At 35.9% G+C, this 16,238-nt stretch overlaps 1 protein-coding gene across 2 annotated transcripts; it reads right to left on the bottom strand.

Moving 5' to 3' along the window:
* Positions 1-526: 526 nt before the first annotated feature.
* LOC110453155 (platelet endothelial aggregation receptor 1-like) lies at positions 527-13,148 on the bottom strand. 2 transcript variants are annotated; one of them, XM_021502003.1, is made up of 11 exons: positions 13,027-13,148; positions 10,961-11,071; positions 10,156-10,262; positions 9,048-9,188; positions 8,259-8,390; positions 7,170-7,301; positions 5,829-5,969; positions 4,892-5,020; positions 3,526-3,652; positions 1,262-1,302; positions 527-922 (listed from the first exon to the last, which is right to left on the bottom strand). In XM_021502003.1, the coding sequence occupies exons 1-11, from the start codon at positions 13,116-13,118 to the stop codon at positions 549-551; spliced, it is 1,527 nt and encodes a 508-aa protein (XP_021357678.1). In that variant the 5' UTR covers positions 13,119-13,148; the 3' UTR covers positions 527-548. The 2 variants fall into 2 exon arrangements, with proteins under 2 accessions (XP_021357678.1, XP_021357679.1); XM_021502004.1 differs by lacking the exon at positions 10,961-11,071.
* Positions 13,149-16,238: the final 3,090 nt, after the last annotated feature.

Genomic DNA, 16,238 nt, shown 5'->3' with positions numbered 1-16,238 from the left:
TCTGTATTTACAGGTACACAGATTTATAATCTTGTCTATGAATCAGTGTTGTCTGTATTAACAGGTACACTTATCTATAATCTTGTCTATGAATCAGTGTTGTCTTTATTTACAGGTACACAGAGTTATAATCTTGTCTTTGCATTGCTGTTGTCTGTATTTACAGGTACACAGATTTATAATCTTGTCTATGCATTGCTGTTATCTTTATTTACAGGTACACTTATCTATAATCTTGTCTTTGCATTGCTGTTGTCTGTATTTAAAGGTACACAGATTAATAATCTTGTCTATGCATCAGTGTTGTCTGTATTAACAGGTACACTTATCTATAATCTTGTCTATGAATCAGTGGTGTCTGTATTAACAGGTACACCTATCTATAATCTTGTCTATGCATCAGTGTTGTCTGTATTTACAGGTACACAGATTTATAATCTTGTCTATGCGTCACTGGTTTTGTTGTTTACAGTTACACAGATTTATAACCTTGTCTATGCCTCACTGTTTTCGGTATTTGTTTATGAGTCACTGATTCCGGTATTTGTCTATGAGTCACTGTTTTTTGTATTTACAGGAACAAAGTTGTCGTAATTACTACCAGCCACGTTTGCTATCTTCCTGTTCACTCTGTCAGCATTAGTTGTCGTGTGATCATATTGACTAGAGGCTTTTGGATCAGACATCCTGACACTGTCATATTCTTCGCCTATCACCATATCAACTTGACTGACGTGAAAGCTGTCGTACATTCCTTCCCTTGCAGATATCATTTTCATTTGGTCATACGGTTTCATATTGTGATTAGTTGATGTTTGTTCTGGCAGGGGCTCGTGTAGGGAGTTGTAATGGTCATTGACAGGAGCAACACATATGCCGTTAGCAATGTTGGAGTAGTGCTCATTTTCTGGTGTTGGTGGAACTGTAAGAGGCAAAGTATTGTGAAAAACATATACTTATACTACATTCCTTTGGATGTATACGTGTTTTAAACTTGATAAGGTATGGGGAATATCACTGTGTAGTAGTTTCTCTATGTGTTATTTTTATGCTGCAGAAAAACATAGTTAATGGCTTATACATTATCGAACTTGTATGTTATAGTTAGTTGCAATACTTTCCATAAGTAGTCCCCCTTGAACAGCCCCATTAAAACATCAAACCTGATTATTATCAATTTTCTGATATTTTAATTTAAATGCCTGTTTCAATACAACTAATACATTGTAAATTCATGTTTTTATCTTAACATAAAACTTACTGGATTCGTTTCTTTTCAGCTGTTTACGGCTCCGAAATCGTCTGAAGAAGTGAAAGAGAAAGTAAAAAAGCAATAAGCACATGTTCTCTCACATGTTTTGAGTGTAAAAATGTCCGTATTATCAATGCTACGATAAAGATATAATGATTAGTTCATCACAACGATGTACAATTACAGTCGGGCATGCTTGTCTGGCCGGGTCCCCTTTCTATTCTTTACTACATGAATGGTCTATCTTATCATCAAGGGATATAACACATGACCTGACATACCAGATTGTTACACAAAATCTTTTTGATAATAAAATATCGCTCGAACTCTATGTTTAAAACAATATATTTACATTTGCATGGCATTGTCACTATGTAGCCTCTTTGAAAGCTGTGTCGTTGATCGGACTTGAATTATCATGCAGCACGAGACACAATTCTTAGCGTATTAATACAACACTGACCGGAAGTACAATATCCAATATAAATAAACATGACGGCTGCTGAAATATCACTGGGCATTGTGAGACTTGACAATGTCATTGTAAATTTATGTGCAAAAGAAAAAAGAAAAGATCACAAAACTTTATTACAACAAAAACAAGACCAATGTCTGCCATATCGTACAAAATGCACATCGGTTGAAATCACCAATGCCAGCAATGGAAACAATTTTAACACTATCAGAGATATCGTCTGTTATACTGCACTGATAAACTACAAATGTCTGAAATACACATATTATAAAGACCTACTGACACATATGTTACAGACCTACTGATATGAATCACAGCACACATAAACATTTCAGACATTTGTAACGAACCCCTGTGCTCCGTCGCAAGATCACTCAGTTCAAACGCTATCAGTTTTACGCGTCTCGCAACCACGGTTCCTGATGACATTTGAAATAATGAGGCTATTATAGAATATACCGACTGTAGTCAGATTCCCATACAATCAACACATAAATTCACGTCTGGATTCTTCACAAATTCGAACTTTTCTCTTTGCTCATTTAACTTCCAAAAACAACTCCCTCGTGGAGGGCAATATCGGATTTACGGTGTTCACTGTATTTATCCATGCGCAAAATTTGTTCCGGGGAAAAATCGAAACAATTTCAAATCTAACTTTCAGCTCAGAGTTCTATTGATAAACTTAAATCACCCTACAGACACATAAAACGCAATTGTATTGATACTGAATTGTGGAATAAAATTGAAGTGTTTGTTAAACTTTCAAAGTACTACTTTGTTTGCCAATCAGAACGCGACAACACGCTGTTCCAACTATTGAACTAATTTGTGTGGACTGTCGAAAAGGCGGGAATTTTAAAAATAAATTGTAAGTTAAAAAAGAACATAAGTGGTAGAGAAAACGTAAATATAAGTGCTAGCGCATTATGTTATTTGCTTGCAAAGCTGTGTCATTCAAATAGATCATAAATACCATACAAAAACAGTTCAATGCTTAAATATGTATCGAATGGTGGTTTATGGTTCATAGTGTAAATGTCGTCATTCGGAAACAAACACATTAAAATACAAAAGATAAGCAAAATTAATTTTATTTACGTATATAATGTTTGTTTAGGACAGGGGATGTTTACTTTTCGACAATGAATGCGTTTTTTATTCACAGTCCCTTCAGTCTCTACTTTTCAGTTATTACTTAATGTAGTCATTTTCGCGAGATTCAATTTTCGTGGGTATCAAGTTTTCAGGTTATGGCACAACAGCAAGGACACATTGATTTTCTATTGATTTTAAAGGTGTATACTTTTTTTAGTAGAACCCACATGATATGAATTGCGTTGAACAAGAAACAGAAAAATAATATATCTCGTTATTAAAACCATGTGTTGTCGTTTAAAAATCTGTTTAGAATTCTAATGCAAACTGTGTTTTGACGTCTACAGTGGAAGCACAAGGTATGTGTTGTTGACGTGTAGATTTGTAACGTGCGGGCGGTCACCCATCCAACTACTGTCCAAGCTCGACGTTGCTGAACTAGTGAGTGGGTCCCTGGGTTATACAGCACCACTCAAAAAGCTAGCTTGCCAGTATGGCGATATTTTTCTCTCATACTTTTTAACTGTTACACTATCCCACCGCTGCCACCAAATGTAACGTGCGGGCGGTCACCCATCCAACTACTGAACTAGTGAGCGGGTCCCCAGGTTATACTGCATCACTGGAAAAGCTAGTTTGCCAGTAAGGCAGTATTTTCACCTCATAGTCCTTAGCTGTTACATGTTGACATATGACTTACCTTGCTAGTATGAATATACCAGTTGTGACAGCGACCAGGATAAGTGTCAGAAAGATAACAGATACCATCGCTACCAAAGGAAAATTGTGACCTCCGTCACGCAGAATTACGGTAGTATCATTTGAGTCTGAAACAGAATATGTGTGTTTATAGATAGTTGTATCATTGCTTCATTTCATTCTCTTATACCATATTTCTATGAACACAATACTTTCCTACTGATACATAGAGGATCTTATATGAATGTCAATGTCATATTGAATTTATTGAAAGAGTTTAATAAATTCAATATAATATTGACACGAATTTAAGATTCTGTATATCACATAACATTCATATTTTGAAGAAGAACAAAATCAGACACAATGATTTGTTTTCAGCTGACTCTATATAGTTAAAACCAAAGTACTACAATCATAATATTATCGTTCCGCATAGTCCAAAGTAGGTTTTTTCTCTCTTTTTTTTTAAAATGATGAACCGTTTTTAATGCAATGAAAATAATAATAAAAAAATAAACATTTCACATTCATTAAAAATAACAGTAAATGTTTGTGTTAATAAAAGTGGTACCTTTGGTGGCGTAGGAATATGTTCCCAGGGTTTTGACTAATAACAAAACCTTGTGGTTTTATTATACATGTGTAATACCATATTGATGACATGGCCGTATGACATTGTAAAATTGGTCAGTTTTGTGATAAATAAAATGACGAAATGCATGTAGTTACCTAAACATCAATCACTATAATGAATTAGAGGTTTAATGATATAATGTTGGACGCCTTCTGAATCGGGTAAAAAGGTTTTAATGCATCATACTGTATCCTGGCGCAGTTTAAATATACCGATTTAAGTTTGGTTTTGGTTTAGTTTTATTATGTTAAGCGTCCTATAACATTGTATGGTCATTTCAGGACTCGCCTCAATGTATCATGAATATGCATGAATACATATTTGTATGCGTATGCGAGGCGATATCTTGGTGTATTTGCCTCCTTCGATAGCACGAATCTAATACCGAATTTATAGTGATAGCTCAGGCACCCAACATAGCATTTCATCCGGTCACATTATACTGAAAATGGGTACACCAGTTGTTGTAATTACTTAAATACCGAACGTTTAGCAAGAAATAGCAACTGTCATTGTTGCCTTTGTGTGCCATTTGAAACTGTACCGTACATTAGATATGTACTTCATTGTAGTCTTAAAGTGGAACCTACTCTGTTCAATATTATCTATTGTGATACATATTTAGAGGTATAACAAACCCGTGTTATACTTTATCAAGTGTTACTATAGCGGCGGAATCCATTACAGGCCTACTTGGATATTTAACTTGTGTTTTACAGAATGTACTTACTCATTTCACATCTCTCCCCGGAGGACCCCAGCGGACAAACACAACTACCATTTGTTGGAAGACAAATCTCAAATAGCTCACATTGACACGTCTCATTACACGACTTTCCGTAGGTCGAATTACTGCATACTAGCCGGAGGTAAATGGGAGAAAAATAAGTAAGACAACTTCATTAATCAAGAAAGTTTAAGTAAAAAGTACAAAAACATAAACTTAACAGGCATAAAAACTACAATGAAAACCACCCACCCAACTCGCAAAAAAATATAGAGACGAAACCACGTGACCCAGCACTGCATGATCAAGAATTCATCAGTCTCACGCCAAATCCTAGAGGAAATGAATAAGACCGCAATAGAAAAAAGAGCATTTTTAGGAATTTACTTTTGTTACAAAGGACCGAAATCAACAATGTGGAACGTGCAAATCAATTTCAAGGCAGGTATGTTCCTGAAGATATGAGGGCTTTTTGTTTGGTGCTTATTACTGTTAAACACCAAACCATTACTGTTAAACACCAAACCATGATTATTTCTTTAAAGTATGATGATTACTGAAAATCACGAATCTTGCTCAAACACTATTTGTTCTCTTAAAAACTGCAAAACGTTACTTTATTTGCGTCTATATATATGCATTATTTTATACAATAGACATAGTACAATTACGACCGGTAGTTCATATCTTAAACCCTCGGATCAACATACACACGTGGCTATGATACAGTGTGTTTATTAATTGAATAAATAGCATAGAAACACAAGGGACAAAGGAAGACGACTTTATGGCTCGTGTCCTGTTCGGGTCTCGAACACTCATGGCCTACGGCACCAAATCATCCAGCCTAGAAATATCGTTATTGTGTTACTGTTTGTAATGACAATGTATATAGCTATACATTGCCACACAAGAATTTATAATACCATTTTAAGCTTACATTCGGTGCAAAAATCGCCTTCCCATCCTGGTTTACATGAGCACGCTCCACTCTCGGGGTCACAACGTTCAGTTCCCAGCTGTTGGCACAGACAACTTTCACGACACGCAGGGCCATAGGTCCAGTCAGCAGGGGGACACACTGTAATGGGGATAAAGAGTTTATCAATCTAGGTTGATATGGAACACTAACCCTAAAGATGCCCCAACCTTCGTAATACTCATGTATGCTTTTCTTGAAATTTCGTGTTGTTATTTCTGTATTGTGTAAATTATAGTTGAGGTGTACAATCATGTTCGTGGCGAGGTTATGTCAATAACCCGATATTGACACGTTACAGGGAAATTCTTGTGTAATTAAAGAATGAGAGACGCCTCATGCAATGATCCAACAAACTCCAGAAATAGAGCTTCCGAAACAGAGACAACCATTTTGACAGACGGAAAGACACTGACACAAGACCTGGGTCCTGTTCGTTTATGTGGAACAAACGGTTTGTCTGTTTATAAGTGTAACGTATTCGGGTATGAATCCTGACGGACCTACAAATGTTTATGCAGGCCTTGCAAGGCTTTGTCAAGGCTCGCCTGAAAGCAGCATCAGATTACTAGGTCCGACCTTATTTCATAAACGAACAACTCACAGGTCCAACAATTTGGATCGCGATAAACGAAAGCGGCTAGATGACTTCGGTTATTTCATGTATAAAGCGTATGCAGATAGTGTTGACAACTTCTGCCGTCCAACAAATTATCTTGTAATGGATCAATCTCTAGCTCTGTGACAATACAGTATTTTGTAAAATATGAAGATCCTCGTGAAAATGCACGCCGATTAATTGGTATCGGTTTAAATGATAAATAAATAATATTCTGTTAAACGAAGTGAATAAAAATATAATAAAATAAATTGTAATATAATAAAGACCACATGCACGCTTCTATCGAGAACACAGGAGTGATAACTAATAATATAAGTTAGAAAAACTTGTTTAATAATTGTTGTAAAATTTACAAAGTTTATGTGTTAAATTGAATTAGCTCCTTAGGTACAAAATCGTGAAGATCTATAAAAAAAAATCACAAAAAAGTGGGGAAAAATGAGTCTTCGGCTGCTTTATTACAATGTTCATATAATGCATCAATGCAGCGACACAGTGGCACGACATCATGTCTATTGTTTGAATATCGACGTCACAATTGGTGAAGCATTTGTATAACATTATGTAGTGTTCTATACAATGTAATCACTACATACCACGCTACTCACGTGATGATGTGCTATAAATATATACTTATAACCTAGTGCGCTATTCAAAATCAACACGTGAGGACTGCTTACCTTCATTGCAGGTCTCTCCTGTGTAGCCTTGATTACATATGCATCCTTCCTCTGAATCACAAAAACGATTTTGGGAGGGAGAGCAATCACATGTTTCAGCACAGAACATTCCGTAACGATTGGCAGAGCAGGCTGTGGATATCAAAGGTAAACATTAAACATAGACAGCATCATGATGCAAAGTGAACGTGGGGGTCTGGATACTTTAAGTTATTTGAGCATTTCAGGTCCAGATCATCAATTCTAGTATCCTATTACTTGCAATTTTTAAGGGAAATAATGATTCGGTAAATCGGGACAGAATCTAGTACGTTTGGTCATTTGACTGATGTAGGGGTCATACTGATGATGAAGATAAAACATAATGCACAGGATAATGTATTGAAGACTATTAATAAACAAGCACCCACTGTATACCCCGGTATCGACCGCGAATAAAGAAATGTATGGTGGCGTTTTGATAATATCAACAAAAAACAATCATATGTTCAGGAAACAATTTTTTATTTGTTAGCTGCAAATGGAAGCACGTTTTGAATTGAAAGGAAAACGTGTTTCGGAATTTATAGAAATAATATTTACTTCAAACATTTTTGACCGACTCCCACAAATAATGCTTTGCTCAATATTTTGACTTGGTATTTACATATGGTTGTACAGAATACATTTAAGCATTGAACTGCTTTCAGTTGGCGGTCAAAGGCAATATGAATGCCAACTGGACAAAGGCAAATCCAACGAAGCAAATAGCACTTCATGTTGGATTTGCCTTTGTCCAGTTGGCATTCAAACATATATTGCCTAGTAATGCCAACTGAAAGCATTTCAATACTTATATTTACCATTTTATTTGGAATCTGTTCATCTCATAGAAATTTCAATTACACTTATGATTATTCGGCATTTGGTTCAAATAATGTATGTATCGTGTATACTTGTTCAATGGAACAACCATCGCCGAGGGAGGGTCATTGGTATCCAACGTAACAGTTATGACGTCATAATAATAATGACGCCATCAATTGGTCCATGGCACTCATAGCCTATGTGAATACCATACGAGTGTAAACATCCCTTAGTACCGCATACCTTCTGTGCATCTCATGCCGGTCCACCCAGGCATAGAACAAGGGCACTGGCCATCCGTCTTATTACATGTGCTGTTGTTCTTACAAGAACATTCATATTTACAGTCTTGTCCAAAATAGCCATCCCGACATTCTACAATAAATATGAATCAATAATAGCCAATGATTAGGTTTGAGTTGCGGCCGCTTTAGTCATTGGTCAGTCCCTATCAGATACAGTCAAGATAAAGCATATAAATATACATACTGATATTGTAGGTTCAATGACATAAGAAAAATGTGTATGCTATGACATTATTTTAGGAAACGAAAACGTATAACCCTGTATAACCAATGTGTTTCTTTAGTATCCGCTTATTGAATACCTCATAAGACAATCACTTAATACATTATATGTTACGGGCAAATGTGTGACTTTCTTCTGTGATAACTGGTAGTGAAATTCATTAACATAGGTATGCCTCACCGTTTTCTTGTTGCCCATGTAAAAAAAAAAAAATATAAAGCAACTATTTTTATTATTTTAAAATACATATTATGTTAACAAACCAAATTACCTTGCTTGTTTTGATAAAATTACCTAAAACAAGCAAGGTTGCATTAAGTTCGTATGTCAAATGACTGTAATTAATCATCATCCTATATCGTTATTGTAACTTACCAAATATATCATTGCTGTACACACAGCTTTATGTGGGAGTGCACTCTCTTACTCGGAAGATTTCGAAAACACCATGTGTTTTTTTCCAGCTGCTGTTAAAATAATGAAACATATTGTGTTCCGACTTACCGGAATTACACTGTGCTCCGTGGTATCCGGGTTTACAGAAACACGCCCCGGACTCTTTCGCACAACCGAGGTACGCATTTTCCCAGTTACAGTCACATGGACTACATTGATCTCCAGTCCTGTAGTAGTTCTCCTCACATCCTGATAACAGGGTGAAAAAAAGTCTTGTTGAAAGCAATAAAACAAATTACATGTGTCATATGTTTTTTTAAAGTTTCCATGTCAGATTAGATTTTTATACATGTGATAAGTCCAGAAGAATAAAAGTCTTGAAGAGGATTATATAAGTCTCGTACAGTGTTACAAAAATAGATGACTTCAAACAAACAATTGTTTAACTATGGTTTAATGGAAATAAGCAATATCCTGTTAACGTCTAGTTTCGTTACCATCTGAACATTTTAAAATGACTACTTGTAATGTGCCGTGAAGTAACTAACAAACGTTGTCAATAATCATCATTTAGTACCAACTGCTAAAGGTGGTGAAACGATTGCTGTTTCTACGGACTATAAATTGAACAGATATGGGGTTATTCCTTCAGTTCAACATTCTTGGGATATTTGGTGGGATTCTCATTTATTTATGGCGTGACATCTTTCTTTTAAAAGATAGAAAGACGAAAAATGTAAATATAAGCAGTCTTTCAGTCTTTTAGATGCGGTTCATAGGCAATATGAATGCCCGCTTCATTATAGGAAAACGTAGCATACAATGCTGCGGTTCATGTCATTTTCTTAGAATGCAATGGGCATCAATCAAACAATCGGGAACCGTCGGTACTTTCCGTTAACGATTTTGTCAGATGAAAGTGACAGAGTACATACCGTACTAGTCATCGAAACGTCACATATCAACACTTACTGGTTGTGCGAGATGAATCTGTTCACAATATCCTTTAATGGATTTTCACAGTATTTTCTGGTGTAGTAGAACCCATTTTCATGTAAATTTTCATAACACTTATAAGTTGTGTTACATGAATCTTTTCACAATCCATACTTACCGACATGAAGAAAATGTTTAGAAAAACATCATTAGAGGGTAGCTGTATCCTTGGTCCCCTCGAGGATAGCATTTTCCCCTAAGTTAAAGCCTATATGATTACCTTGATCTATCTCTTTGCACTCGTCTTCTGTGTTTTGTCTTGAAAACCCAGGACAACATGCCCATCCATCGACATAACCGGTGTACGGTATTCTTCTCCAATCAAAACTGACGACATCATGGTAAGAGAAACAAAAAATGCAATTAACTAAGTCTTTCGCATAAAGTGTGATATTTTAAGTAAATGACATAGAAAAGGTTACTTTACATAAGACAATAATATCGTGCCATCAGCAAAATAAAAACGCAAGTTTGACGTAAAATGAAAACAAAATCAAAAGAATGATGTGAACTGAAAAAAAAAAGTATATAAATTTGCAAAGGACTGAGGGATGAGCGTTATCCGAGCAAAAACCTCCTATGAAATCCATAAAACCCGTGTCTTTCAGAAACGATAAAATATGTACTGAACATGTGTAGTGTTTGATCTCGTTGATATACATTGTAATTCACAGTTGCTCCCTCGTGAAGTGTAATAGGGTATGCTCCTGGGCAGGGAAAATTCTTGAATTTGAGAGCAGTGGGCCATATCAGCAATTTTAGTCAATATCAAAATAAAGAGGGGCCATTCTACATAAAATTGAAAGAAAATTTTTGAGGGGTCAATGGCCCCATGGTCCCCTCCAGGGTGATTCCTGCCTGGGTATACGCAGTCGTCTGGTGGAATAAACATGTCATCTACAGTTTTAAAGATTTGTTATTTGAATTCATAACCTGTCAGAAGTCAGACCACAACGAAAGTGTATATTGTAGACTGTTGATTTTTACAGTACATGTAGATAGCTATATAGTCTCATCATACTTACACCTCCCTATATCCGCTGTTAGAACAGGAAGGTATCACTAGGAAGTCCTGTAGGTGAACACAACGGACTATCACCCTTTGGTAATCCAGATAATAACGAGTTTTTGGCGTCCTATGTAAAATAAGATATCATCTCTTAAGTCATGTACTGACATACGGTAACGGTTGGTTCAAACCTAACTGCAGAGTGAAGAGGAAATGTTATTTGAAGGTTCACTCATCCACCCCTGAAGACACATTTGAACTCTTCCAATTCAATGGTTGAACTAGGTCATTATGAAATTTCAGGGGTGAATGAGTTGACTTTAGCACTCTTTGACCCTATTGGCCCAGTCTTTCAGCGTCGTCCGGTTCAGATTCAGATTTTCGTTACCATACGCTCGTTTTATGAAATATTTGGGTCTTAATGCACCTGTAACTTCACTGAGCTGATGTCGTTTGTAGATTTTACACTGAAGGATAACATCAGTTTAACGAATGAATGAAGTATGCATGATTGGTTATTGGTAAACTTAAATACATGTCAAATCAATTTTGTTTATCATAGTGTCATATAGTACAGTCACATTTATACAATTATATAGATAATGTAGTTACATAGCCTAAACACATTAAGTTACTTAGCAGGGATCAATCATCTTAATGTAAAAACATGTAGACATAATATCATAATTTTGTCAAGAACAGTTATAATGCGTAATAAATTAAAACCAACCATCACAGGTTCCAAACCACAGGGCAGGTGATTGGGACAGCCCCTACCTAACAAGCTCTCTGGATTTTGTGCTTACATAATTAATATTATATATCATAATAAATGATTGTTTTCTTTTACATTTACTGCATTAACAAATTATGTCTTTAAACAATGATAATAACAAAAGTGATAAATAAAATGAATAAAAATACATAAATATAATATAGATATCATTTTCTAGTTCTACCTTGTACCTAAATTTAGGTTCCCAAGGGTTGGGGAGCCCCCTACCAGCGAGGTCTGCTAAATTCACACTATTTAGCAGCTAATTATAATTTAAACGAAATAAAAATGTAAGGAAAGAAAATAAAAAAGATGAGATGGACGATTATTTTCAATAAATTGAATGTTCAAACAATGGTATATCACACAGGTTTCATTGTACTTATCACAGCTTACATCACACGCTTTGTCCGATAAACATAATGTGTGTTTTATCCCTGTAGCTTCGGAAATTTCTAACATTTCGGATCCCGCTACATGATTGAACAACGCGACTATTGCAAGATTCCGTTCAATATCCTCTGCTAGGGAGACATTAAAGAGACAAGAATCAATGAAATACCTCCACATTACAACACTTTCGAAAGCTTTTTTTATGAATTCAATTCCATTCATTTTACTAACTTCAGGCCTTGCGGCTCATCAGTACATAATATCCTTAACACATTACATAATAAACGACAGCACGACAAACAGTGCAAAGTGGAGAATGGAGTACATATACGTATATGTAATTAAATTCTCAACTTATTTGCTTCCAAATATATATTTACCAAGTTTACATAGCTCCTCGGTTCTTGCGCTAACACATAATACTTGTGTAAATTTAAACACAGATGTTTTTTTCCGATAATATTTGTTTATATATTGACTTCTTTAATTTGGATAGGTATTACATATAAGAACATCTTCAACCTCTTCGACCGAATTACACGAGGTACAACATCTCAGCGATCGAACAACTTTTCGATATTTATCTGTCTCAAGTGCTTGGGAATGCGCAGACGTACGTAATTTTGTTGGATTAATTCTGGATTTTTGGATATATATATTGTTAGTTAATACTGTATTGAGAAGTTGTCTACAATAAGCTGATATACACTTATATGAAGCTTCTAACAGACCTCTTTAACATTTTTGTCCCCGGTCAAAAATTCTTTGACAAATTAGAGGTAAAGTTAATTTATCGTGACCCCTTGTCATATCGCTATTGTAATCTGCCGCGACTTAAAGCATCCAACAAATAGAAAACAGAAAATGATTACAAATGTATGAAAAACGACATTCATCAATCGTACAATACTTACCATATCTGACAGAGGTTGTCATGCTGACGATCAGTGCTTACATTATAAATAAAACACAGTATCAGCTGTAGTCTTACCACAAATACATACATTTCTATAGACTATCGTCTGTCCCTACTACAATATAGTATCTGCAAGTCGTTCTAATATATCTAGCACAGCCTCTTATGTGTCTAAGTATTGATGTCGTTACGGTAAATATCCCAAAAAACAGCTCTTCTAAAATAGAGAACATAACAGGATGTTTATCAACAATATGATGTCATGCATGACCAAAATAGGTACATGTCGTGGGAAATCTTTGAATGTGTCAAAATGAATACGGAATTCATAAAACAAAACACCGAAAATTGTAGGAAATAGAGTAAATATCCTTACTTTAACTATATAAATAGTTCAATTAATCCATTTTAGTTTCCTTAGTGTCCCGTAGGCAGATTATTCATAAGAATAATAGGAATCGTATAGAAGAGAATACAATGTACCCCATTGGTCGCCTCGTCCTGCAAGGGAATCTTATTATAAATTTATTTGTATGAGAAATATGGTTTTAGGTAATTCTTGGGTTTACACATTGTGGACAAATACCTTAACACAACATCAGGTATCCCTCCTATTTACAGCCCTAACTTCCATACACATAAGAAAAAGAGTTTATTACGCTCCTGTGTACCATTTGATGCAAACAATATTTTTATAACCGTAAATTTTCACGAGTATTTAACTTAGAAATATTTTTATAACGGCTTAATTTGTGAGGACTCGGATTTAAGAAAGTTCGCTATATATTCGTTGCACTATTGTAGTATATATATAAACACGAAAGGCTTGGACTCGCGATCGTTTTTCTTTGTAAATTTACGCAAAAATAAGTCTGTTCGAATAATATATAATTTGCAGTAAGTAACGGTATTAAAGATACTCTCTAAATATACTTGCTAAATACACTGAAACAGGAAGGAAAGAATTGTGAAAGTTAATGAATGAACGGATGTACTATGGCAGTGTTGGCAGGCATGTGAGAGCACTGAGTCAGCTTATGTACCTATCATCACTATCATTCAATTTGAAAAGGAAGTGCTTATAGATCGAATAATTTCATAGGAAATGACAAAATATTCCAGAAATAAATCGACAACATGACTCTATACATTAAATCGTCAATAAATAAAACGTGATTGGAGAGTAATCAAACATTTCGGCTTAGCAGCTCCTTTTCGAGCTAACGTATACCAGGGCACAGGGACCTGAGAATTTGTTACAGCTATCTTTGGACCTAAACTATAAGGTGTTAAGAGTAATATTACACGTTTTAGGGGTTTATATCAATTTTCGGTAAAAATGCCACACTATAGCTTTAACAAATTCGCAGGTCCCTGTGTACCAGGGCAGAACTATTACTGAGTAACAATGGTGTGCAAGATGCTAATCAGAGCTATAGTGCAATACAGAGTGGACAAGCTTTTGATATTTGCAAAATTTTACTGTTTCCTTAATTATTCCCATTCCTATTATTTCCAGTTCTGCTTGACTTAATAACAATTACAGATGTCCGGAATTATTACATCGGAGTTTTCCATTACTAGACAGCACGATCACCAGGTGTGTTGTCCTTCGGCTTTTTATCACGACGTCCTCCAAATTTTTAACAGTGTTAATCAGAAAATGACTGTCACATTTTCATTTTATAAAAGTTACACCAAACAAATGGTAAGTAACTATGAAAACATAAAACTATTACGTCCGGCCAGGACTAATGGGCCACCAGTGCTGTGTAGTGGTTATTACAGCAGCTAGGCTGGTCGACTATCATGCCTGCATATTGGTATTGCAGCCTGGGACTGATAGACTTCAACTGGTTATGATTCCTACTGTATCGTCCAGGGCTCGTGGACTCTCGCTGTTGCTGATTGAAATTGCAGTCATAGGGTAATACCTGTCCGAGTACATTGTTACATGTACGTTTCTCGCTAGGGTAATACCTGTCCGAGTACAATGTTACATGTACGTGTCTCCATAGGGTATTACCTGTCAGAGTACATTGTTACATGTACATGTCTCCATAGGGTATTACCTGTCAGAGTACATTGTTACATGTACGTGTATCCATAGGGTATTACCTGTCAGAGTACANTAAGTGTCTCCATAGGGTATTACCTGTCAAGAGTACATTGTTACATGTACGTGTCACCATAGGGTATTACCTGTCCGAGTACATTGTTACATGTACGTGTATCCATAGGGTATTACCTGTCAAGAGTACATTGTTAAATGTACGTGTCACCATAGGGTATTACCTGTCCGAGTACATTGATACATGTACGTGTCTCCATAGGGTATTAACTGTCCGAGTGCAGGTGTATATGTACATGTCTCCATAGGGTATTACCTCCATAGGGTATTACCTGTCAGAGTATATTGTTACATGTACTTGTCTACATAGGGTATTACCTGTCGGAGTACATTATTACATGTACGTGTCTCCATGGGGTATTTCCTATCAGAGTATATTGTTACATGTACGTGTCTCCATGGTATTACCTGTCAGAGTACATTGTTACATGTACGTGTATCCATAGGGTATTACCTGTCCGAGTACACTGTTACATTTACGTGTCTCCATAGGGTATTACCTGTCGGAGTACATTATTACATGTACGTGTCTCCATGGGGTATCACCAGTCCGAGTACATTGTTACATATACGTGTATCCATAGGGTATTATCTGTCAGAGTACATTGTTACATATACGTGTCTCCATAGGGCATTATCTGTCAGAGTACATTGTTACATATACGTGTCTCCATAGGGCATTATCTGTCAGAGTACATTGTTACATATACGTGTCTCCATAGGGCATTATCTGTCAGAGTACATTGTTACATATACGTGTCTCCATAGGGCATTATCTGTCAGAGTACATTGTTACATATACGTGTCTCCATAGGGCATTATCTGTCAGAGTACATTGTTACATATACGTGTCTCCATAGGGCATTATCTGTCAGAGTACATTGTTACATATACGTGTCTCCATAGGGCATTATCTGTCAGAGTACATTGTTACATATACGTGTCTCCATAGGGCATTATCTGTCAGAGTACATTGTTACATATACGTGTCTCCATAGGGTATTACCTGTCCGAGTACAGTGTTACATGTACTTGTCTCCATAGGGTATTACCTGTCCGAGTACATTGCTACATGTACG

Source organism: Mizuhopecten yessoensis, unplaced genomic scaffold (genome assembly GCF_002113885.1).
Source record: "Mizuhopecten yessoensis strain PY_sf001 unplaced genomic scaffold, ASM211388v2 scaffold7147, whole genome shotgun sequence".
NCBI classification, from domain to species: Eukaryota; Metazoa; Mollusca; class Bivalvia; order Pectinida; family Pectinidae; genus Mizuhopecten; species Mizuhopecten yessoensis.
Note: the sequence above shows the minus strand (reverse complement) of the source record. Positions and strands in the feature narration are given on the sequence as shown.